This window comes from Pocillopora verrucosa, chromosome 4, assembly GCF_036669915.1.
Source record: "Pocillopora verrucosa isolate sample1 chromosome 4, ASM3666991v2, whole genome shotgun sequence".
Classification (NCBI taxonomy): domain Eukaryota; kingdom Metazoa; phylum Cnidaria; class Anthozoa; order Scleractinia; family Pocilloporidae; genus Pocillopora; species Pocillopora verrucosa.
In genome coordinates, this window is record NC_089315.1 from 1,730,336 (window position 1) to 1,755,900 (window position 25,565).

Consider the following 25,565-nt stretch of genomic DNA (forward strand, 5'->3'; position numbering starts at 1 on the left):
CTTATCAAAATTTCTAGAGTATTGCGAAGTAAAAATAAAAAAATCCTTTTTAAATGTTAACAATATTGACATTGACCTGGTGGGTTGATGTCAGAAAAGAAGCGTTCATTGTGTTCAAGTCCCGACCTCCCGTGCATCACTGTACGTCCCACAGATCGTGAGCTGCGTTCAACGCCTCAGCTTCGTTCTTAAACTGCCAGCCTCTCACCATTTTAGGTAGGGTACATGAACTGTGAGAGCTCTGTGTATCGCAACAAATAATTCAACTTAAATGGCAAGACCTTTAATCTCGTGCTTGATTTATAGACTCCCAGGAATTAACCCCTAACGCTAAAAGCACCAAACGGACCTGTTCACCTTACATTTTAGCGCGCCGGCGGAACTCTGAGAGCAAGGCATACAGAAACGTGTGCTCTTCTTTCCCAGAGTTCTACGCGGCGTGATAACATCAGTTTGTTTTCTTCACTCATTTTTTTTTTCACTAGCGCGATGGACTTCGCCGGAAAGGAACGACTGCTCGTGGTCTAGAACCGTAAGTTTCTCAGCGCGTTGCAACCAGTGAACAATCCCAAATTGACAATATTTACAAGACTGCATTAGTTGTAATTGTTTAATGAAGCAGGTTACAGTTGATCCTTCAGAGTGAGTAAGGATTTTAGTATACTAAATAGAATGCCGTTCTTACAGAAGAAAGAATTAAAAAAATCCGCGCAATCTCTCCTATTCAATTAAACTACGTTCCTCAAAATTAGTCAGATTGGTGAGGTACTGCACGAAAAAGAATGGTTACCAAGAGATTTCTACCTGATGTTGTAAATGACTGTGCCCTCAAAACATGACAGTTTTTCGATTCCTCGTACTACATTTTGTTATTTCGTTAACTCAGTTAAAACGCTCAGACCAAGTAGTTTGTTCCATCTCCTTCCAGCCATTGTGTTCCTACATTTAGTTCTTCTAAACAATTAAAGAACGCTTCGAGCTGCTCACTGCTGAAACCAGATTGCCACTTCAATATTCAAATCTCTGAGATGATAAGATTTTTTAAAACTATGATCCCTAACATTTTGAACATTGCAACAGCCTTGCACCTCAACCCAAGGACAAACTTTGTTGAACGACCCATTCCAAAGTAATTGGAATTCTACCAATCAACACATACATTACTTATTAAGGCTGATGTCACGGTTAAACGTCAATCAATCATCATACCTAACGACTGGATTGAAAAGGAACAAAAAACTAGAAGCTGGAGTTGGGCTTATATATGCTACTTTTGATGATATGGCTTTGAAGCGAGACTAACGATAATTGTTACAAGTGTTACTCAATTACAAGTTAACTAAGAAACTGCAGTGCTAATCCTTTACGAGAGGTGTTTGCTTCAATTGCAAGAAAATTGATCGCATACGCGATACATCCTTAGTATTTTTTGTTCCCTTTGGATTAAAGTCGCAGTTGCGGCACACTCGTTCCCAGTCATGACCAGGAGTTGAGCTGTCATCTCGGTCTGCTACAAAGGCTTCTTCATCAGCCCTGTAAACGAAAATTTCCCCAAGACTTTGAGTATAACTAAACTAAAGTTTGTCAAGAAATCTGTAATCTATCTTCTTCTCGACCTTACCAAACACAGACAAAACACAGAGATAAAAAAAAACTTTCGGTTATTTTCTCAGTATACCTTCCACAGCATTATGAAAAATAAACACCCTTTCAAATGGATATAAAGCTTTAGAGGTACACACATTTTTTTTAATGACTGTAATATGTGTTTAACTGTCAGTGAAATTACTGGAACAGTCTAATTGGTGGAATGTGATGTTATTTGGTACAAACTTTTGTAAAAGAACAATTCTTCTATAAATTAAAAAACCAATGTTACTTGATAAAAAGAGTGAAATTAAGAAATACAAATTAGCTCCAAGATTTATCAAGAAACATAGCAGTTGAGAGAGATCTGACAATAGAACCAAAGAAGTGTTTGTTGACTTTTGCTGTCTAAGACAATAATACCTGTTGCTTGTTTGTGTTTTTCCTAACTGTTCATCTCGTCTCTCATACCAGTCATTCAGTTCCTTCTTAGCTTTTTCACGCCATTCTTGTATTTCTGCTTTTTCTTCTGTATCCATTTTCTCAAGAAGGGCTGCTTTTTCTTCCCTCCATTTTCTGTAACAATGTACATTGATACATTAAAGAAACAATCAAGAATATCTTAGTTACAGAGTGCATTTAAGACCATCACAGTCACTGAAAATATAAAAACACAATAATTTCTTTCAAAGGATTCTCTCATTGGTAAAGCTAAAAACTATTGTTGGACAACGGTCAAGGCCTTTATCAGAAGACATACATTCCCTACCAAGACCAGTAGATGTGGTGCATGTGCAGATTTTCCTGTTCACAAGAATTAAAACCACACCTCTCAGGGGAAGAGAGGGTGCGGCAGTTATCACTTGAAGGTTACTCTTGCACCGATTTAGCATGTGCTAAGCTTGAAATGTCACTGTTGGACAATCAGCTATTTATGGTGCTCCTGAAAAAGTGCCAAATTCCAAACCTTGCAATATTCTTATTGATGTCAGCTTTTGTTGGTAAATATTAAACAACTGAGGGTCTGAAGTCCAAGCCATACCTTACAGACTCTGGTTCAGAATCTCTTGCAAGGGGTACAGCAGGCTGGTGATCACCTGAAATCTGTAGATAAGAATCAAGAATTACCAACATAGTAAACCAGTCAACACAGTGGAATAACTTGAATAACTGATAGCCAGGTTCAGAACACTTTTTCCAGTGCCTGGCTACCTGTTTTATTTTCTGTAATCAGTGAATCAGCTATTCCCAGGTTTTCTTGAATCAAATACCTTATCAACATAGCAAATTCCAATTGAATGTCAAAAGTATTTCAAAATTGCTTTGGTTTTATTTCAATTTACTTGATTAAATGAGAGACCTTGCAGCCCTTTCAACAAAACATTTGTAGACCAAAACCAATTGCTTGGTCAATGGACAATTTCTGAGATCTTGCCTTTCAGTGATCTGGTACCCAAATTTCAGCAGAGGTTATACATCCCAGCATTCAAAATTTAAGGTACTGGCAATTTGCTCTCTCTTGTTTGTAGCTTCTCCTTGAACAGTATTTTGTGGTCTACGGCAGAAGAAGGTAATTTGATCTGCTTATTTGCTTCAGCTTCCTTGTATAAATCAACCAGTTCTACTTTTTTAACTGAATGTCTCTCTCCATGCTGATTTTCAAGAATTTTGTGCTCATTTTCACCCCCACAGCCTCCTTATTCTATATACCCATAAGAGTGACTTTGCACTTAGCACTGTTCTTGTCCCTTAATTTCAGCATCAGATCACTGAACCACACAAACTCAGTAATGGTCATTGAGTTTCCTCCCAATTTTCTCATCAGCTAATTACAATGTTAACCTCAGTTTTTCTTATTGGCTGCTGTGATCACATTGGTATGAGTTTTATTTCACTCAACTGAAAACTGCTCTATTACCAGGTAATTTAGTGTTAACAACTGGGTTGAAAACGTAAATTAGCCACCATAAAGGGTAAAAAAGCTAATGTTTCGAGCGTTAGCCCTTCGTCAATCACTCTTATGAAGGGCTAACGCTTGAAACGTCAGCTTTTTTACCCTTTATGGTGGCTAATTTACATTTTCAACCCAGTTGTTAACACTCAGTTGTTAACACTAAATTACCTGCTATACTCTCCCACCGACGCAGCACCACAGTTTCTTTAGAAACTTACCCCTTTGCTCTGTTACCACTTAAGTTCACAGATACCAAGGAGCCCTTTACAATTGAAGTAATTAAGAGTGGGACCAGCAGACTATTGGTTTACAGGAAAGCTTGAAAAATTACATATTGTAAAGAAATTAATTCAAAATGACCACTAGAAGCATTCTTTAAAATTACTTCTTCATCAGCAAATCCATTAACAACCGGCTGATGATCCATTCCCCCTAATCCATCATGAAGTCCATTCATTGCCTGTAAAAGAAAACCAAGTATTTGTAATTTTGTGGTTTTGTGTCAAAACAAATCTCTTGCAGACAATTCATGGTTATTAGTTGTGTAATCCTTTTAAACCTCCAGTATTACCTGGACAAAGAAGATCGATATAATGTCACCCTGATCAATTCTCTTGAAGGCACTCATGGGTTTGCCATGGTCGTGGCACCCCTGCACCCTAACATGTTATTTATTTATTTCTTTCTTGTTCATTACTTTTCTTTCTAAAACAAAACCACAAACGAGTTTTCATCAAACCAAAGACATTCCCCACGCTCATAAAACGTCAAACTTAACTACATCAACCGGAATTTTGACGTTATAAGTTTCACATGAAATGACAAATTAGGCGAATTAAATTTTGAAAATTTTCCGACCGCCTCCACCCCCCCCCCCTTTTTTGGATTCTAGGCCTTTCAAACTTGTATTAGTGTGAAGGAAAGATCAAATGATCCATCCTTCGAATTTGAAAGCAGCTCTTTCGTGTCAAATGTACATGTTATATCCAAACCGGACAGCAAAGTTAGATTAGATTAAAGTTTTGAGCCAAAAAGAAAAACAAAGCAAATGGAAAAAATTAAAATGGCTCCCGATAAAGATGATTCCTTACTCAACAGTAAGTAACCGAAGGTCCAAACCTCCGTTGACGCCTTCCGACTTAAACATGACAAAACTAAAGATCATGTTCTCTACAATATCACAAACCGACAGTAGAAATGGCACTAAATACGGCTATAACTAAGATTCCGAGGAGCTTACATTAGCTTCTGGCTGTTCTTCACCGAAATCTTCTCCAAGCTCGGCGAGATCATCTTGTTCTCTGGCCAAAAATTCGGCTGCTGGATCTTCCTGAAAGTCGTCACTGCCCAAAAGATCCGCCATGATGGAAATCGGAATGACTCGTGTAAAGCACAAACATCCCGGATATTCTTTTTATCATACCTTGGTACTGACGTGATGCCCTATGGGTAATTTCCTGCGTCATGACAGTCACCCGGGCCACATCGAGAAAATGGTGGGTTATTATTCTTCGCTGTTTCATGGTGATCTTTGCGGGCCTTTTACTAATCTGTTGTTGTATTCACTATTCCTTAGACTACACTCGTATTAGCAGGGCTTGGAGTCGCTGGAGCGGCGATAGCAGGTTTATTTGAAGGCAGAAAAGCATTAATAACTTGTCATATATGATTTTCACGTGTTGCATAATTCCTGATAGAGGACTTCTTTCGTATTTCAGGCCGTTTTGCCATGCAGGCGTTAAGAAAAGTTACCTTAAATGAGATACCTAAGATTATCCCTAAGATACCGGTAAGTAGTGTTAAGAACAGACGGGAAGTCTTTCATGATAAAGTTACGTGTTTGCTTAGGTTACAAAACCTGTATTGCACTCGGTTGGCCCTTGTCAGCGAGAATCTCATTTTATGCTTGATTTCTTAACCTGGTGGTGTTTGGAGATGTTGCTGTATGTTGATTTCTTATCCTGGTGGTAATTAATTTGAGTATTTAGTGATGTTACTTTATTATTAATTAGAATTATTTTATAAATACCGTATTAAATGTGAACTAAAATTGTGGATAAAAGCACCATGTGCTAAAGTAATCAGACTAATCCTTCTTAGCTCTTCAAGGTGTAAACTGTTGTACGAAGATTGTATTTGCATATTTATAGTAAAACTCTAGGTTGCTTTGTTTCAAGGACCAAGTAACCCTTTCATCCAACAGATACCAATATTCACAAAATTTGCTACATGTTGGATAAGTGTTGTAAAACAATAGGAATGCATTGGTGTAAAGTAAGAGGTGAAAATTTTAGCTTGGTGAAAAAAAAATACCAGTGGTCATAACTATTGAGGTTTCCACCAATAGCAACACATAGTTTTCTTTAGAAAATTCAAGGCAGCTAGGGAATATTCAACAGAAAACAATTTAAAACAGCTCACAAGTCCTCCATCCAAGTCCTCCATCCCCCCCCCCCTCACCCCCTTCCACTTTCCCTTTCCCCTCACTACCCTCTTTTCCTTCTTCCTTCTTATAATAATTTTAGGTGTCTAAGAAATGTGAGTACATTTATCTCATCCTACAGTCCTTCAGCAAGCAAGGCCAAAGTCAGAGAGGCACATAGAAGAATAATGTTGATTAATCACCCTGAAAGAGGTACGTTTAAGAATTATTCTACTAAGGTGTAATCAACCAAAAATGCAAACATTACTCTGTTGAATTTGAGTAGAGGTGAAATTTAACCCTCTAACTCCCAGAGGTGATTAACATGTAACTTCTCCCTTTAATATCTATACATTATCCAGCAAAAAGGTAATGAGAATACTCAGACTTATCAGGAAAAATGTATTACCCTGATCTGTCACCAAATTCTTGTCACTAATTTTCAAGGAAGTACAAGGCAACTGGAAGAGAGAATTCACCATCAGATCTTGGGATTGAAAGGGTTAATGTCAAAGTTTGATGTATTAAAAACTCCCTTTGGTGGGGCATCATATGAAACTAGGAAGGCAAGAAAAGTTTGCAAACTACTTTTTTTAAACTTGTGTGTAAAATTTAACCAACATAGAATTAAAAACTAAATGTGTATTCTTAATCTATCTTGCAGGAGGCTCCCATATCTTGCTGCAAAAAACAAAAGATCTTGATGGAAATAGCAAGTGATAGCAACAGCCTCATATGATAGAGTTAGAACTTTCAACTAGAGCTAGAAAAGGACCCAAGGACAGTGTTGCAAAAAGTCTTTAATCAAGACTTCATGGAACATTCCAAATGACAGACTGTTAGAGACAACAACCAAAAACAAATCTAAATTTGAATAACTTTACCTTCATCAAGAATTCCTGAAGGGTCAACCTTGACCCAAGTCCCAGCAGCATTATCAAACATGCAGTTAAGAATCTCACAGAGCTCTAGACTGCATTGGTTTGTCAAGAACAAAACTTCTAAGACATATTGTCCATTCGATAACAGATAAGGTAATGCAGCATACCAATTGTTAATAATTTGTTTTTGAAATTGAGAATTTCACAAAGGAGTGGTAAAACAGAGACAATAAAATACTCTACAAAATTACCACTTTAGCAAAATGGTATTGTAAATAAAGGTTTTATTCATATATCATATTTGCTGGTTATATTTTGTCCACACCTCTTTCCAACTTACTGTTCTCCCTGTTAAATTCATGATTGTAATTTTATAGATCATCATTACTTACCAAAAGTATTATCATGATATTTATTTCCAGCCCAGTTCAAAGTTAAATCGTACTTAATATTTTATAGGACCATTTCCCCTCTGATTTATGAAAATAAATAGTCATTGATAGAAAATAGATAACAATTGAATGCCACCAATTTGTACAAGGAGTTTTTGGCAGTACATGCCACATCAAATCTAGAGAAGCAAGAGGAAGGAGGCCATGAATTTTAATTAAAGAATTCAAAGCAAAATCAACACTTGAAGCACTTAGATATCTCTCATTCATAGTTCTCTTTTTTGTTTTTAATTACTATAACCTTTTTTGGTTTTGTTGTCATTTCTTAGGTTGTGATTTTTATTTGCTATTTTCTACTTACTGTATATCTTAAAAATTAATGACATCACCCTTATGCTACATCATTATTTCCACCTTTACCCCTATCCCATTTTAAATCAACTCCAACTGCAAATAAATTTCTTAGTAAGAACTTTAAAATTTTGAATCTGAGTTTGTAGCCCTCATAGACAGCACTTGCTTCAGGAACAACTCCCAAGAGTTGTTGCACAATCTTAGGTGATTAAATGCAAGGTGCAACAGAAAATCATTCACGCCTCTGCCACTCAGGGTGCTCTTGTAGTAGACGTTGACTGACTTCTGAATCTTCGACTTCTGAAAAAGAAAGTCAACATGCTTACTTCATAATCTTATCTGTGCAGAGGTGTTGCAATGTACAGTAGTTTGAAGAGGAGAGTGGTTATGAAAGACTACAGAAATCAAAAGTTAAACAATGCTGTTACATTTTTGTCTGAGAGCTCCTTGATTGTTCACAATATTTTGGTTACTCGCCAGGCATAATGACTGCATAAAGTAGTGGATTTATTCCAATAGAGAGTTAATTTGACATGATGGAATGCTTTGTTGTGCACAGTTATGTCCAAAGAACAAACAAAAAACTGAAAACAAGGAAATAGTTTTGAGTTTCAAACCAATCGTATTTCACAAGCGTGGTGTGGCAGCTCACAGTGTAGCCAGGTTCCTCAATGAGCCACCAGAAGTCCTTGTTCTGGCTTGGGGTTTGTCAAGGTCTATAACTGAAATTTGTGCTCAGTTTAGCTTGGCTATTTACCTGATGATTCTAGTGGATAGAGATGAAGTTTTCACAGAACGTTTGCTATATTCTCAACTTCGTTTTGTCTTTTCTCACCAACCCAAGCATTATTTTTATTGCAGTACTCCAGAAGTCTGAAAATATACATTCATAAAAGTAAACACATCTTTCAAGTAAACCAGTTGACAGTTGGGTGACAATTGTTAGAGGGGAGCTGTTCTTCACAACTACTTAAAACGAGTATCTAATTAACAAATAGATTCCAAGTTGCCGTGCGTCTGTTCATTAATAAATCACAGATGACGTCAAAATGTGGTAAGAACAAAAAAGTGGCACACGAGGCACAGCCACCCACAATCTTATTCCAGACACGTGCTAATCAGCTTATTTGTAGCAGTGTCTTCTCACACCTATCGTTATTTGGAACTAAAAGAAATTCTAATACGAACACTTTATGGCTGTTTGCTATGCTCAACAAAAACCGATCTTTTGCAGTCGATGGACACTCACAAAAAGTTGAAGCTTACCTTTCTGTCAGGGAACAAATCCTGAGCTCAGAACTTAAATCATCACTTGTTGCCATTTTCTACAAGGAAACAAAAGTACATCAAAAACCGCTTTTTGGTGTTGCTCGCCGATCATCATATGGAATAGCGCTAAAATTTTGAAATACACCGCTTTCATTCTTCTCGATTATGATTGGTTTGATCTTACACCTTGTAGTTTTTGATTGGTCAACTATACGCCAATCATATCATTTCTTCCAACCTTTGTGCATGTACCAGCAAACAAACGTTGCTTTCTCACCAAAAATTATACTCTACAAATTCAGTGAAAATATCAGGTGTTGTTTGTTTATCACGTCACTGAGCCCCTGCGCATCCTCGAGTCCCACGTCCCCGAGTCTCCAAGTTTTCGAGTTCCTGAGTCCCACGTCTCCGAGTCTCGCGTCCCCAAGTTCCATGTCCCTGAGTTCCACATCCCCGAGTCCCACGTCTCCGTCCCACTTTTAGTCAACCATAAGACGGCGGTGAGTATACAGATATTCCATGGGTTATTACTCGTAGGAAAGCCCGAGTTTTGGGGGTGGTCTTTAGCAGAAAAGGCCAGTTTGACCTGCTTCACTGCTGCAGCTTCCTTGTACAAATCAAACAGTTCTGCTTTTTTTCAACTGAATGTCTCTCTCCTACATTGATTTTCGAGAATTTTGTACTCATTTTCACTACCACAACCTCCTTATTCTAAATACCCATAAGAGTGACTTTGCACTTAGCATTGTTCTCGTCCCTTAATTTCAACATCAGATCATTGAACCCCACAAACTCAGAAATGGTCCATTGAGTTCCCCCAATTTTCTCATCAGCCAATACCAATGTTAACCTCAGTTTTTCTTGTTGGCTGCTGTGATCACTTTTGAATGAGTTGTATTACACTCAACTGAAAACTTCTCTAATACCACTTAAGTTCACAGAATACCAAAGAGTACTGTACAATTAAAGTAACTAAGAGTGGGACCACCAGACTATTGGTTGACAGGAAAGCTTTAAAAATTACATATTGCAGAGAAATTAATTCAAAATGACCTCTAGAAGCATTCTGTAAAATTACTTCTTCATCAGCAAATCCATTAACAACCGGCTGATGATCCATTCCCCCTAATCCATCATGAAGTCCATTAATTGCCTGTAAAAGAAAACCAAGTACGTGTAATTTTGTGGTCTCATGCTAAAACAAATCTCTTGCAGAAAATTCATTGTTACTAGTCATGTAATCCTTTCAAACCTCCAGTATTACCTGGACAAAGAAGATCGATATAATGTCACCCTGATCAATTCTCTTGAAGGCACTCATGGGTTTGGCATGGTCGTGGCACCCCTGCACCCTAATATGTTATTAATTTATTTATTTCTTGTTCATCTTGTTCTGTTCATTACTTTTCTTTCTAAAACAAAACCACTAACGAGTTTTCATCAAACCAAAGACATCCCCCACGCTCATAAAATGCCAAAACATCAACCGGAATTTTGACGTTATATGTTTGACATGAAATAACATACTAAGCGAATTGAATTTTGAAAATTTACCGACTGCCTTAGCTTCTTCTTTTAGATTCTAAGCTTTCAAACTTGTGTTAGGTGAAACAACGACCAAATGATTCATCCTTCCAGGGCGTGAAATTATTATTTTTTTTCAAATAGTCACTTGGCTCCTAAATTCTTCAAAGTGGTAGCCAATTCAAAAAAAGTTGGTCGCAATTTCAAAGACAAACAAAACCTTTTTTAACGCTGTCAGCGCTCTAGATAGACCCTCCAAAATTAAGTTAGGGAAAAGATCTTTAACGTGCTACAAAGTGGACACTAGGATGTATGATATACAACCTTCAGGCTCATCTAAATCCAAGATGGCGTCTAGTTATCGATCGAGATACATGTGCTACGTTTTGGAAACAAACTAAACGAGGAAGTTTGCCGCGGATTTATCTTTGCAAATTTATTTAATTCACTATATCTCTTGGTAAGGTTATGATGAAAGATTCTAGTCGCCAATTTGGCGACTAACTTTCAGGATTTGGTCGCCAAAGTGAAAAATGTAGTCGCATTGGCGCCTGTATTAGGCGCAATTTCACGCCCTGCCTTCGAATTTGAAAGCAGCTTTTTCGTGTAATGTACATGCATAGTTAGTAACTATGGTACATGTTATGTCCAAACCGGATAGCAAAGTTGGATTAGATTAAAAAATTGAGCCATCGATAAAAATGAATGGCTCCCGATAGAGATGATTCCCAAGTTAATAATAACTAATCAAACGTCCAAACCTTCGTTGACGCCTTCCGACTAAAACTCGACAAGACTAATGATCATGTTCTCTACAATATCACAAACCGATAGTAGGATGGCCCTAAATACTGCTAAAACTAAGGTTCCGAGGAACTTACATTAGCTTCTGGCTGTTCTTCACCGAAATCTTCTCCAAACTCAGCGAGATCATCTTGTTCTCTAGCCAAAAATTCGGCTGCTGGATCTTCCTGAAAGTCGTCACTACCCAAAAGATCCGCCATGATGGATACCGGAATGACTCGTGCAAGGCACAAATGTCCCGAATAGTGTTTCAACTATATTCCCTTGGGACCCTGGGATTGTTCGCTGGCGTGATGCCCTATGGGTAACTTCTTGCGTCATGACAGTCACTCGGTCTACATCGAGAAAATGGTGGGTTATTATTCTTCGCTTTTTTATGGTGATCTCTGCGGGCCATTTATTAATATGATGTTATATTCACTTTTCCTTAGACTACACTCGTATTAGCAGGGCTTGGAGTCGCTGGAGCGGCGATAGCAGGTTTGTTTTATGGCAGAAAAGCATCAATAACTTGACATCTGTGATTTGCACGTGTTGCATAATTCCTGATGGAGGACTTCTTTCGTATTTCAGGCCGTTTTGCCATGCAGGCGTTAAGAAAAGTTAACTTAAATGAGATACCTAAGATTATCCCTAAGATACCGGTAAGTAGTGTTAAGAACAGATGGGAAGTCCTTCATGATAAAGTTACGTGTTTGTTTAGTTCACGAAACCAGTATTGCACTCAGTTGGCCCTTGTCAGCGAGAATCTCATTTTGTGTTTGATTTCTTAACCTGGTGGTAATTAATATGAGTATCAAGTGATGTTACTGTATTATTAATTAGAATTATTTTAAAAATACTGTTTTAAATGTCAATTAAAATTGGGGAGAAAAGCATTATGTGCCAAAGTAATCACACTAATTCTTCCTAGCTTTTCAACTTGTAAACTGTTGTAAGAAGATTGTATTTGCATATTTACAGTAAAACTCTAGGTTTCTTTTTTTCAAGGACCAAGTAACCATCTCATCAGACAGATACCAATGTCACAAAATTTACTACATGATGGATAAGTGTTGTAAAACAAAAGGAATGCATTTGTGTATAGTTAGGGGTGAAAATTTTAACTTGGTGAAAAAAAAAAAATGCCTGTGATCTTAACTACTGAGGTTTCCACCAATTGCATTACATAGCTTTCTTTAGAAAATTCAAGGCAGTTAGGGAATATTCTTCAGAAAACAACTTAAACAGCTCAGATGGTTTTCAGTTTGAGTCCTCCATCCTTCTCCCTCACTCCCCTCTTTTCTTCCTTCCCTCTGAGGAACTAACTGGTCTGAATATGCTGATGATGTATTTTTGAGATAAATATTTGTCACATTTTATATATTTCTTTACAAACAGGAGTTTAGTCATTATTACAGAGGAGGATTTGAACCTAAAATGACCAAAAGAGAAGCTGGTTTAGTTCTGGGAATTAGGTACAAAAGCAGTTCAGTTTGATATAAATTAATTTCTATGTTATTTGTCATGAATCATAAAGGATGAATTGGCTGGCTGTCAATGTAATAAACAAATTATCATTTCCATGATAATACTGTGAGAATAAATTTAGATTGGTTTTCCTCGTAACCTTGCTTAAGGGAAGAAATTATAGAGGTGAACTTGCAAGACAGAGCGTGATACAAGCACAAGAAAATTGAATTATATTTCAATAGTAATTTTTGGTGTCTAAGAAATGTGAGTATATTTATTTCATTCTATAGTCCTTCAGCAAGCAAGGCCAAAGTCAGAGAGGCACATAGAAGAATAATGTTGATAAATCACCCTGACAGAGGTAAATTAAACAATTATATTCTACTGAGGTGTAATCAACCAAAAATGCAAACATTGCGCTGTTGAAATTGAGTAGAGGTGAGATTTAATGTCAAAGTTTGGCATATTAAAAAATTCCCTTTGATGGGGCATCATATGAAACTAGGAAGGCAAGAAAAGTTTGCAAACTACTTTTTTTTTAAACTTGTGTGTAAAATTTAACCAACATAGACTTAAAAACTAAATATGTATTCTTAATCCATCTTGCAGGAGGCTCCCCATATCTTGCTGCAAAAATTAATGAAGCAAAAGATCTCCTTGATGGAAATGGCAAGTGATAGCAACAGCCTCATATGATAGAGTTAGAACTTTCAACTAGAGCTAGAAAATGTGACCCGAGGACAGTGTTGCAAAAAGTCTTCAATCAAGACCTCATGTAATACTCCAAATGACAGACTCTTGGAGACAACAACCAAAAGCAAATATAAATTTGAATAACTTTAACTTTGTCAAGAATTCCTAAAGGGTCAACCTTGACCCGAGTCCCAACAGCATTATTAAACATGCAGTTAAGAATCTCACAGAGCACTGGACTGCATTGTTTTGTCAAGAACAAAACTTCTAAGACATATTCTCCATTAGATAACAGATACGGTAATGCAGCATGCCAATTGTTAATAACTTTTTTGGAAATCGAGAATTTCATAAAGGAGCAGTAAAACAGAGACGATAAAATACTGTCCAAAATTACCACTTTAGCAAAATGAACACTGTATTGTAAATAAGGGTTTTATTCATATATCATATTTGCTGGTTATATTTTGTCCACACCTCTTTCCAACTTACTGTTCTCCTTGTTAAATTCATGATTGTAATTTTATAGATCATTACTTACCAAAAGTATTATCATGATATTTATTTCCAGCAAAGTTCAAAGTTAAATTGTGCTTAATATTATACAGGAACATTTTCCCCTCTGATTTATGAAAATAAATAGTCACTGATAGAAAATAGATAACAATTGAATGCCACCAATTTGTACAAGGAGTTTTTGACAGTACATACCACATCAAATTTAGAGTAGCAAGAGGAAGAAGGCCACAAATTTTAATTGACAAATTCAAAGCAAAATCAACATCTGAAGCACTTAGATTTCTCTCATTCATAGTTCTCTTTTCTGTTTTTTAATTACTATAACCTTTTTGGTTTTTTTGTGATTTTTTTGGTTGTGATTTTTATTTGCTATTTTTTACTTACTGTATATTTTAAAAATTAATGACATCACCCTTATGTTACTTCACTATTTCCACCTCTAATACCTTTGAATTACCCCTATCCTATGTTCAAACACCTTCCTGTAACCATGTTAAATCAACTCCAACTGCAAATAAATGTCTTAGTTAGAACTTTAAAATTTTGAATCTAAGCTTGTAACCCTTGTAGACATCACTTGCTTCAGGAACAACTCCCAAGAGTTGTTGCACAATCTTAGGTGATTAAATGCAAGGTGCAACAGAAAATCATTCACGCCTCTGCCACTCAGGGTGCTCTTGTAGTAGACGTTGACTGACTTCTGAATCTCCGACTTCTGAAAGAGAAGTCAACATGCTTACTTCATAATCTTATCTGCGCAGAGGTGTTGCAATGTACAGTAGTTTGAAGAGGAGAGTGGTTATGAAAGACTACAGAAATCAAAAGTTAAACAATGCTGTTACATTTTTGTCTGAGAGCTCCTTGATTGTTCACAATATTTTGGTTACTTGCCAGGCATAATGACTGCATAAAGTAGTGGATTTATTCCAATAGAGAGTTAATTTGACATGATGGAATGCTTTGTTTTGCACAGTTATGTCCAAAGAACAAACAAAAAACTGAAAACAAGGAAAAATTTTTGAGTTTCGAAACCAATCGTATTTCACAAGTGTAGTGTGGCAGCTCACAGTGTAGCCAGGTTCCTTAATGAGCCAACATAAGTCCTTGTTCTGGCTTGGGGTTTGTCAAGGTCTATGACCGAAATTTGGGCTCAGTTTAGCTTGGCTATTTACCTGATGATTCTAGTGGATAGAGATGAAGTTTTCGCAGAATGTTTGCTATATTCTCAACTTCGTTTTGTCTTTTCTCACCAGCCCAAGCATTATTTTTATTGCAGTACTCCAGAAGTCTGAAAATATACATTCATAAAAGTAAACACATCTTTCAAGTAAACCAGTTGACAGTTGGGCGACAGTCGTTAGAGGGGAGCTGTTCTTCACAACCACTTAAAACAAGTATCTAATGACTGATAGATCACCTGACTGACTGACTGACGATTTAACTTAAACCAAGCGAACACACTTGATTCGTGATTCATTTAACGTTGCCAGACAATTCGCTGTTAAAACAGCCATGATTCTCATTCTGAGGTACAAAATGTCAGTAGCATTTAGTAGAGTTAAACATTTCTCTAGTTATTCCTTACGTAAAACAAACTTGCAACTAACCTTGTCCAGTTTTCATCCATGCTAAGCATGTCTGGGTTTCCTATCACAATCAGGAGAGCCTGGGCACGAGTTACAGCCACGTTGAATCGCTAAAAGGGACATTTCACGTTAGTACCGTGCGTTTGTCTTTTTGTTCGCTGACATGTTTTTTTTTTCTTCTTACGAACATACATTTTATTACTTGGATTTGTCTTAAAAAGTTTTCATGCGCCCACAGTTAGCTTGAGTGCCATTCTTGGTCTTGGTGAGTCGAACGTTAGACGTGGAAATTCATTAGTATTACACAAGCGTTCACAGATTACTTATAATCTAACGATTTTGTTAATAGGACAAATTTACTGTGATAAAATATGTACATTTACAATAACATATAGGACTAACCAAGGATATTACATGTTGGCAGCTAAAAAACGCTAGAATTAGTTAAAATGTTTCAGAAAAGCTTGGCCTTTTGAATGATTTGTTGAGTGTCAATATATGACACTGTTTTTTTTTTTTGTCTCTATGTGCGATATTGAAGGCTATAGCAGTATAGATAGTAAATCGCTGTCTAAATACCTTCGGGTTGTCTAGGAATCCAAGGTGAAATTCCTTGTCCATGTCAAGATAATCTTTGTTAGTGCTCCTAACAGTTGACAAGATGATCACTCTGCGTTCTTGTCCCTGGAATTCTTCCACACTGCCGACTTTGATTTCTGAACCGAGTCCTCTCTTTTCAATCATCTTCTGAATCTTTTGCACCTAACAAACAAGAGAATTTGAGATTGTTTTGAGAAAAAAAAGTTGTATCCTCTGCCCTATGCCAAGGAGAAAAGGAAAGTTACATTTTTGTTCAAGAATTGGTTCAGTAAATTTTAGAAACAGCATGCGGAAATTGTCTGATTGAGTGCTTGTATCGTAAGCTACAAATTTACTTTTCAAGCAGACGAGGTTTTGATTGAAAATAATATCTTTAACAAGTTGTTAAGTTGTATGATGCTTATCTGTTACAACGATTTCGTCGTCTTAAGAACTGAAGAGGAAAACGAAAAAAACGGTTTGTTCTTAGGTTATAACGGCCATAGATAAAATGCGGCGTTTATGTAATTGACCTACTTGTTTCTTGTAGGGTGAAATGATTCCAACCATCTCAGGTTTAAGGTGCATCAACCGTTTGCTTCTCTCTCTGTCGTCCAAAAGTTTCTTCAGGTACAATTCCACAGTTGCCACCTCAGTCACGTTAAAGAACGAAGGGCTGTTCTCTTCTCGTTCGTCTTTGCCATAAACCGCGTGGAAGATCATCGGAAATTGCTTATTCGGCAGCTCCTCCCAATTTAGCATAATGTTCCTGTGGTCAAAAGTTACCCTTTTTAATCAAAACACCTTAATCAAATATGAGATGCTAAGTCAGTTGGTAAGCCTGATCATTCCGCCGGCCACTCTGCCTGTCTCAGTCAGTCGGTCTGTCTGTCAGTCAGTCAGTCAGTTCCTAAACAGAAGGGTTGGAGATTGAGCAAGGTAGTGTGCCATAGTGGCTGGGTCCCCTTCAGTGGCTGGACAATGAATAGGAAACACCTCAAAAAAAACATCCAATGTTCATATCACAAAAGAGACTGGTGGGGTTATATTAACCCTTTACACCCTAATATCAGTATGCATATTCTCCATACTGTTCATCGTACATTTCTTAAGGTGCTGACAAGGAGAATTTGTTTAACGATCAAGAGCTTCTTTAGTCGGTGATCTCTTCCTTTATTCTTGTGACCTTCACGTGTGATTCAGGGGAGATATTGAAAGGAGAAATTAGATGTTAGTCACTCTAAGGGCTGAGAGGGTTAAGGGAAGCCAAGTGTTTATTAATAATTTCGTTACTTGTCTCACCTAAAATCCCCAGCGCATTCATTTAACTCATCGTCATAAAATAATTTTTTGGGAATCTCGATGATGTCTCTGTGTGAGCGATAGTTGTTGACGAGTTTTGTTAAAAGATTTGGATCGTAGTTTGGGCTTCGCCAGTACGTGTTGCATGACGTCATCAATCTCTCCAAAAGGGAAATGCCTGAAAATGAAATAGATAGATTTTATCGTAACCAGGTGTTAATGTGAATTTAGAGCAGTTGAGGCCATTAACATATATAATGCATTGACTAGGAAAGCTTGCTGAGCTTTCCGAGTCAAAAAAGTCTCTGCGAAGGTGACAGAAAATCAATCTGGCCTTTTTTCTCTATGAGCATTTGAACGAAGTAAGCAAATCGGTGGGCCGACAAAGGTCCAAAGATACACACGAGCTACAGAAAAGCGACGTTTTTGCGAAAAAACAAGACATTGCGAGAATTAATGAAATATGGCATGAAAATATTTCTTAATTACTCGCTGCTTAAGACAACAACGAGTCCAGCTTCTGGAAATAACCGTGAATTTGGTTATGTGCCTGTGTACCATACAACGATGATTCGATGATTTGTCTTATAACACTTTTAGCCACGCTTGTGTGGTGCTCGTTTTGAAATCAAGATTTGCACGAGACTTTCATAACCTCTCCGCAGCATGGTCGATAGAGAGGTTCGTTTTTTCCTTTTTGAGCTCCGTGCATTTAGTACCCACCGAGGCCATATTCCTGTGTTGTTTTGCACCTAAGGATTGGCCCTAACTGCTTAGGGTCTCCCGCGAGCACAAGCTGACCGCCCCTGGGGTTATCAGGGTCCAGGAGGTCCGCCACAGGGATGATGCACTCAGGTTCTCTTGCATGCCCCGCTTCGTCTATGAAAATGTGCGTGAAATGATGCCGAGGGAATGATGCAGAAACCAATCTGAAAAACGCATAGAGGAAAATGATGACTGCTTGAAGTATCCGTAACAATCCATTCCAGTTTTGCTTTGACTCTCAATTAAGACCAATTAATGGAAAATATGGTTACCCTATCTCACCCCAACGAGTAGCGTAGGACATCAGAGAAGGTAATTTTCTTCTTTCCTATTTTCTAGTGATTTGCTTCTAGGCACTTTAGAGTGCTAAGATCTTATAGCTTACCTTCCTGCCGTTACCAAAGTAGTAACAATTATGCGGTAGTTTTCCGTCAAATCCTCCTTTGAGGGATAATACACTTCACGCGTCACTCGGTCAAAATTCACCACTTGGGCGTCCTGAAAATTGCCATACCTTACATAAATTAAACAAACCACAAAGTACAAGTGTGAACTGTCGGTCACCCTTTGGAGGAATCAGCGACGTGAAATAGCTTTAAAAACTTCAAACAGCTTTGCCAGTTTAAAATGTGCAAATGGAAACGGAAGTTCAGTAAAGTCATCCCATCTAGTTGAAAGCACAAAAATTTATCTCAGGGGGATGATAAGCGTTTGAACGTTACTAGATTTATCATTTCTATTTCATACATTTGCGGTCATCACATTACTCTATACTAACTCACTGACCCGCCCAGGACAGAGACACACAGAGAGAGGGTTATTTTCAAAGCCACATTTTCTGTTATTCAAACAGAACTAAGCAGAAAAGTTTTCGGAACTTTAGGTGTTGTCTTCAGGATTTATTTCCGCATTGTGTTTGAAGAACCCTACCTTGAGAGGTTGTGACACGAATTCCCAAGGTCTTGATGCAGCATACATCCTGAACAACTTTCCCTTGTCAACGTGAAGCAGTAAACGCTCGGCTAACAGATCAGCAGCACTGTTTTCAGGCGCACACGCCAGAATGACACTTGACTCAATTTGATTATGTACCTAAGTACGACAGTAACGAGTGAAAATAATAACTACCGGCTTTAGTGTTTATGTACCGACAGGTTTGGAATAGAGTGTCCATACGAGTTGAAAGTTTCAACAGTTTCACATCACATAAAAGCATATCTATTTATCAGCTTTGAAGAGAGGAGGGAGAAATAAAAAGCTAGCAAACATTGACTAAATCCATACCTGTTTGATGGCTTCCACTAACGTAACAGTTTTTCCAGTTCCTGGGGGTCCAAACACGAGGTAAGGAGCAGGGCGTGAAGATCCTGACAAAATCTTCTGAACCGCCTGCTTTTGTTCATCGTTTAAGTTGCGATCGTAAAAAGATCTGAAACAGAATCGGATGTAACGAACAGAAATGTCATAAAAGAAAACCAAGTATGATAGCCTTCTCCATAATAAGCGTACTGCACTCAGTTTGCAACTTACGTGGGAAAGCTTGAGAAATCCCAAAGAATCGATCACGTCAGTCACCTTGGAACTACGTCTACGTGAACAGCGAACAGGAAAATTTAAACTTTCGTTTTCAACCTTTCAGCCAAGTACGTGATATTACTCTTGGGTGGGATTTGGTAGTACGCATTTGTAACAAACGTTATTCTAAATCTATCTCTTAAAACGTACCTATCGTCGACTCTTTTATTAATCTCGGGTCTGCGAACAAGACTTTCTTGTTGTGGAAAAAGAACTAGTCGCATTTCTTTCCTTCTCTCCGGCGCAATCCGCTCACACGCGCGATGTTCCATTTGCACCGTCAGTCTGTTGAATGTGAACTGAATGTCGAACTTTTTCCCCTTTATAAACGGTATTCTGAAGCCGAAAAAAAGAAGCCATCGATGATTGATGGAATACACATACCGGTACTTTCTCTCTATGGTATGATTCCAGCAAACATTTCAGTACTTTGCAGTGTCCTTTCGCGGGCGTTAAATATGTTTTGGGCCCGACTCAGAGTCACTTTGGCCCGAGCAGCTAAGCGAGGGTTAAAATGACTCTAAGTAGGGCTTAAAACATATTTATATCCTAAGAGCATCAGCTTTGTTACTATCATTGTCCCTTTGGAGAGCACTGAGAAAACAAAATCTGAAAAAATGACAACAAAATAGTGTGAACAATCACGCGAATTCTTAGTTCGCCCCCCCTCTCCATTTTAGCCCGCAAAATCCGCCACAATGCCCGTCAAAGTAACAATAATGTGCATCAATGACGAAGATTGGCGGGATGATGTTAGTTAAAAAAAAACTGTTATTTCTGGGCAGATGGTCATACTGAAAAAGAATGATTGACTTATAGCTTCGCGTTATTGAAGTATTACATTATCCTGTGAACAAGAGGTGAGAATACTCAAACTTAACAGCATCAGGGATTTTTTTGAACTTCGAAGAGTCATGGAAGATAAGATTTTCAATCGTGAGGGCTCGCTATTTCGTTAAAAGAAAATGTACATCTGTATCATTTGGGGAGTTGTTACTTCTAGCACTCCTTTACCTTACGAGTTTTGAGGAAACATATTTGAGCTTGAAATGAAAACAGCTACTCACTTTGACCTATCAAATCCAAGTTTTACGTTCAGCAGTTGAACTTTATGTACAATTCCTTCGTAGCGATGTTGGCGCAAACCATGTTCGTATGCATAAATTCTATCTCCACGCAACACCGATGGACGGTTTTCAGCAAGGCCTGGTACCTTGTGTCAAAAGATTGACGTAAATAATTAGTAACAAGCCGCAATCCTCCATCATACAACCATGGCAAGTTGTAACGTACGTTCAATAGCCTTCAATTAACGAATCTTTCTGCAACCCCTTGGGGTTAAAGATAAAGTGATTAGGTAAAACTTACCTCCAGGATAAGGAACCTTCGGTCAGTTCTGTCTTCTTCCATTTCCACCTCTTTCAGATCGTAGTGCCTGATGTCCTTTTTCATTTGAATTTCCTCTAACTGGAGAAGCAGACGAAACCTGTCCTTGTAGCTGTCAAAAGTTAGCGGTTTTTCTAGCTGTTCCCTGCAGTTCAAAGAGAAGTAATGCTGAGCAACAAGAACAGATGCAAAAACAGGATGGGTGAATGAATAAATGAACGAAAAAATGAAAAATGGAGGTGTGCAACTACTCTGTTTGAGAGCAGTTCTGTTTTTGAATGGCACTCAAGCATACGCTCAATTAAAATGATTTCGAAATCACTTTGATTGGTAGTGATTTCCACCATTATGAGAATAATAATTACTGTTCGCAAGAGAGATCCACCTCATTGCATTGAAGCGGTCTTTGAAAGGACAAAAAGGAAAATGACAAAAGAGAAAAGCAAATTAGTCTACATTTTAATTGTTCATCGGAAATACTGTAGCTGGGAGAAAATCATCCCTATAGTAAGAAAAGAAAAAATGCTCAAATTATTTTATTCAGCTTCACTTGCATTTTAAAGCACATTTTTTTAAAACTGTCAAGATCCTAAAAAGAAAATCTCTATGCTTTTTTTTTGTTTGACCTTTACTATTTTTTCTATTTAACATTAAGCATTATCCGCAACAACGTTGTTGTGGTTAGAGTTTTACCTGATTCCCCTTCGATCATGCTGCGCAATGACAGTGGGAGGGACTTCATAGCGCTCCAATTTCTCCATCCGTAAGCCATCTCGCCTCAGCCTAGAATACACAAAAACACCAGTTGTCGAGTATTGCAAACCTCGGTTACCGTCTTACTATGATGCTAAGACACTATTAGTCAGTTCAGTTTGATGTAGCTGTATTCACAACAGCTCTGAAAGCTTTGTGGAAAGACCAGGGCCCAGACGTATAAAGGGCGGATAACGCTATCCAGCGGATAAGTGATAGCAAAACGTATAGCGCTCTTCAGCGGATAGAGATTTATCCAGGGGATAGTTTTATCCGACCTTCGAACAACCGGAGCCAGATTGACAATGGAATTAAGGGTAACTATTCCACCGATATCTCTGAGTGCGGGTTTCTCTTGTTGCGACATTGAGTAGGGTCCGCAGAGTTCTGCAATAACACCAAGTAAAGATATAGGGCTGAAGTTGAATCAATACTATTTCTTTCTGGAATACAACCCATGAGGAGAGATCAAAGGATCGAGGACATCAATTGAAAGGTGACATATGCCGACCTAGAGATATGTCGAGCATACGTACGGTGGTAGTGCCAGGCCCCTCGTAGTTTTGACGTCCCATGGAACCTTGTGGGCTTTGGAAGGAGTCCTATACCGTGAAGTCGGCCTAAGCTCCTCGAACAGATCGCTGACAATCTGCACAGCTAAAAACCTCAAGATGTGAAATTCTGAGCCATTCTTTAGTTCGAATGTGAGCACAACTGGTACATAAGAGTAGCCATATTCGCGTCGATTTTTGCAGCCTATAGAAAATGTACTTCTTTTTCCTATAAAAAGAGGATCAGCGTACGGATCAGGTAAGTAAGAGGCTTTTACAATTCGTCCGCGTTGCGGACCTTATGTCTTAGGGTTACAATACTCTATCGTTGGGTTGATAACAGCGTGGGTCTTACGGGTGTCCTCTAAGGCCTGGCTTCCATATGATCGTCTCGAGCGATGTTATGGAAACTGGGCATGACTGCAAACTCGGCCACTATATTTGTACTATCGGGGTCGTTTGATTCGAATCATTTTTTCTATTTCATATACAATCGTCCCAACCGCTTGAACGTCTTTTGCGAAGATTCTGGCAAAGGGCTCTATCTAAACTCTCTCTTTATCCTATTTTAACCGATCATAGAGCACGAATCATCTTGATTTGTAAGCCGGAAATAGAGAGGGTGGTGGTAATCATAGCAGCCAAGAATAAACACGGTCGTATAATAATGTATAACATGTGTAATATAGATAAGTCGGGCATATAGTTGAAAAAAAAAATGTTACCTGCGTAAAGATTTCCTCGATCTGGTCCAACTGATGATATATCCGAGTAAATAAAGAAATTCACTTTCCACAAAAGAGTTATGTCCTTCAATTCAACTTCCTCGGTGCCTGTATTTTCCACTACCAAAGTGATTCTTCCACCCTCTCCCTTTCCAACATTTAACTCAATGACACCATTTTCGTCAGCTTGAGGGATGGAGGTGACCATAATTCCATTTTTATCCAATACAAGGGCAGGCCTGTTTTGTTAAAATAAAACAAATTGCTTATAGCACAAACAATTGTTTTGGTAATGATGATATCAGTGAAATTTCTTGCACTCTTTCAGATTTCGAATAAATTTTACGTTCTTCTGCACTGCTTTTACCCAAAATATTAGCACAAAGCGACCTCGTTCGCAACGTGCTGTGTAAATTTTCTCAGTGGACAGGCCCTGCCCTTTTCAACTACCTCACTCGATATTGTGGAAACAACGTTTAAAAAAATCGAAAAATATGAATAAATAACAGCAAAAGAAAAGGAGTTGAAATCGGTTCGTGTTCTCTTGATTCAGATAAAAGTTGAAAGGGAAGTGCTTTTGTTTTTGGTTTGGTTGATAAAAGTTATCACCTTTAGGGGTTTCGCTATTGTATGTCAAACGTACATACGTACCGACCCTGCGTAGCATTGCTGAGCGAGACTGGGGCAAGAGAGATCAGACAAGTTGTTTTCACGCGGGTGACTTGTGTCAAGTGTCTGAATCACTTGCGTCCACATCAAAAATTTTTTCATCGATTATGTAAACAAGAATCGTGAACGTTTCAAAAGATCTCATTTATACTTACTTCTCAACTGATTCTCTAATCTTCTTCAAGACACTCTGTTGACGGTGGCTAACCGTTTCTAAATGATTTTCGAGGGCTGCAATATCCTGAAAACGTCTCCTACAAATCTTGCATCGAGGGTTCCTGCTATAATTTTCTTCTTCCTCGTCAGAACTCGACTCTTCAAGATCCTCAATGGAGAGCATTCGAAGCGCCGCTGCCTCTCCGCTGCCAAAAATAACACGACCGTGGATTTCCTGACATAGGCGTAAGTGATACTTAAGCGTATTAAGCACGGATGAGAAAGAAACTCCAGGTGTACAATATTTAAGACGGTACTTTGATTCAAATACGCTCTTCAAGTCGGTTCTGGGCATTTCATGTTTTAAGTCATTTTCCTCCAAGAACTCAATGAATGTTTTTGCGACACTCTTTACATCATCCAAAGTTAGGCGGAACATCTTGAAATTAAAAATGTCTGCAACAAAAAATTAAATAATAAAACCTCCAGATCTAATAAGGTCGACTTTGTGGTAAGTTTTGTGAAAAATTTAAGTGAGTCACAATCAAAACACTCAAGTTTCTCACGCAGCATTGAAAAAAAGCTTTAGAATTATGAAACTGTCACGATAATCTGAGAGCAAGTCGATTCAAGTCGAGTCAAGTCGAGTCGAAGATCCGTCCTCATCTGCTTGAGGGGTTCATGAGCAACGAGGAGAGTCCCCTAAAATGCAAGGAACGCCGATTTTGACGTTCGGACAACAGAGGTATAAATTCGACTCTGAAATTTGACATTTTATCAGCTTTGGAAGGTTTGCAAGCGCAGTTGTTAACATGGATTTATACTAAACCAGGGTTTAACAAAAGTTTAGCTGATCTTGGGTTTCCCCTCAAAAATACGATTTCGTATTTCCACTTGAGATTCTGAATCATTTGATTCATTTCAATTACCTTAATATTCAATTGATGTCACGTAATGTTTCTCATATTTTTTAAAATCACGCGAGCATGCAAATTTACGACTCGAGACACATCAAGTTAATTACTATGCCGCCAACAGAATTACTCATCACGGAGGTATTCGACATCTTCTTCGACTTTACCGTACTTTGTAACACTGAAATATTCGTCTTTTGACTCAAATTAGTATCAATAACTTTGAAATTAGTAATAATTTATCTTCGGAGACGACAAACGACCATAAAAAACTGAAATGTACAATCTAAAAGAAAGATTTCTCGGAAATTTACACGTCATGTAATCTCGTTGTACCATGCCAGTCGAACAATCAAACTAAGAAAGATCCATCGGTATACAGAGCGAAAAAATTAAGAAAATTTCTGAATTTGAAAGGAATATTCTTTTCTGGTAAAGGAAAAAGCGGCATTTTCTCGCAATGTTGTTTGCTATGTCGCTGTTGAACGAGTCCTATCAAATCAGCGCGCTGGTTTTGTAAAAGCTTACGTAGTATAACCTGGTCGCCCTGAACTTTCATGCAAGAAATATTCCGACTCATAAAGGTATTTTACCTCAGAACTCACCTCAAATGTCACTCTAAAGCGGCCACAGCGTTATTTATACCGAAAACGGAAAGGAGCGTACATTCCTACATCTTTCTCGATTATCGTCGCTCATTAAAGTTATTTTGTAGCCTCGATTCAGCGGAAAAAGAGAGAGCCTTGGGCGAGA

General features: G+C 38.0%; 5 protein-coding genes and 1 long non-coding RNA gene across 7 annotated transcripts in view; 3 read left to right on the plus strand and 3 right to left on the minus strand.

Moving 5' to 3' along the window:
• LOC131772630 (bcl-2-related ovarian killer protein) overlaps positions 1-126 on the plus strand; it is a 5,319-nt gene extending 5,193 nt beyond the window's left edge. Inside the window, exon 2 of the mRNA XM_059088583.2 lies at positions 1-126. This exon is cut by the window's left edge and continues 309 nt beyond it. The gene's annotated coding sequence lies outside the window, so the exon portion shown is untranslated.
• Positions 127-596: 470 nt separating this feature from the next.
• LOC131772633 (clathrin light chain B) lies at positions 597-4,941 on the minus strand. The gene is made up of 5 exons (XM_059088587.2): positions 4,782-4,941; positions 3,927-4,001; positions 2,630-2,691; positions 2,011-2,163; positions 597-1,533 (listed from the first exon to the last, which is right to left on the minus strand). The coding sequence occupies exons 1-5, from the start codon at positions 4,902-4,904 to the stop codon at positions 1,356-1,358; spliced, it is 591 nt and encodes a 196-aa protein (XP_058944570.1). The 5' UTR covers positions 4,905-4,941; the 3' UTR covers positions 597-1,355.
• A 65-nt stretch (positions 4,942-5,006) lies between these two features.
• LOC136280242 (uncharacterized) lies at positions 5,007-7,144 on the plus strand. 2 transcript variants are annotated; one of them, XR_010717198.1, is made up of 4 exons: positions 5,007-5,037; positions 5,118-5,330; positions 6,106-6,176; positions 6,628-7,144. It is a non-coding gene; the product is annotated as an uncharacterized lncRNA (long non-coding RNA). The 2 variants fall into 2 exon arrangements; XR_010717197.1 differs by lacking the exon at positions 5,007-5,037 and having other exon boundaries at positions 5,044-5,330.
• LOC131772635 (uncharacterized) lies at positions 7,112-11,433 on the minus strand. The gene is made up of 5 exons (XM_059088589.2): positions 11,265-11,433; positions 9,938-10,012; positions 8,857-8,915; positions 8,348-8,463; positions 7,112-7,890 (listed from the first exon to the last, which is right to left on the minus strand). The coding sequence occupies exons 1-4, from the start codon at positions 11,385-11,387 to the stop codon at positions 8,379-8,381; spliced, it is 342 nt and encodes a 113-aa protein (XP_058944572.2). The 5' UTR covers positions 11,388-11,433; the 3' UTR covers positions 7,112-7,890; positions 8,348-8,378.
• A 39-nt stretch (positions 11,434-11,472) lies between these two features.
• On the plus strand, positions 11,473-13,782 carry LOC131772634 (mitochondrial import inner membrane translocase subunit TIM14-like). Its single transcript, XM_059088588.2, has 6 exons — positions 11,473-11,538; positions 11,619-11,667; positions 11,761-11,831; positions 12,568-12,644; positions 12,930-13,000; positions 13,249-13,782. The coding sequence occupies exons 1-6, from the start codon at positions 11,488-11,490 to the stop codon at positions 13,314-13,316; spliced, it is 387 nt and encodes a 128-aa protein (XP_058944571.2). The 5' UTR covers positions 11,473-11,487; the 3' UTR covers positions 13,317-13,782.
• Positions 13,752-25,516, minus strand: LOC131772687 (putative helicase MOV-10). The gene is made up of 18 exons (XM_066165163.1): positions 25,418-25,516; positions 23,898-24,354; positions 23,074-23,312; positions 22,334-22,577; positions 21,738-21,827; positions 21,027-21,189; positions 20,726-20,871; positions 19,809-19,994; positions 19,368-19,512; positions 19,014-19,175; positions 18,469-18,581; positions 18,042-18,247; positions 17,319-17,496; positions 16,554-16,785; positions 16,017-16,199; positions 15,459-15,547; positions 15,024-15,139; positions 13,752-14,566 (listed from the first exon to the last, which is right to left on the minus strand). The coding sequence occupies exons 2-18, from the start codon at positions 24,335-24,337 to the stop codon at positions 14,499-14,501; spliced, it is 3,000 nt and encodes a 999-aa protein (XP_066021260.1). The 5' UTR covers positions 24,338-24,354; positions 25,418-25,516; the 3' UTR covers positions 13,752-14,498.
• Positions 25,517-25,565: the final 49 nt, after the last annotated feature.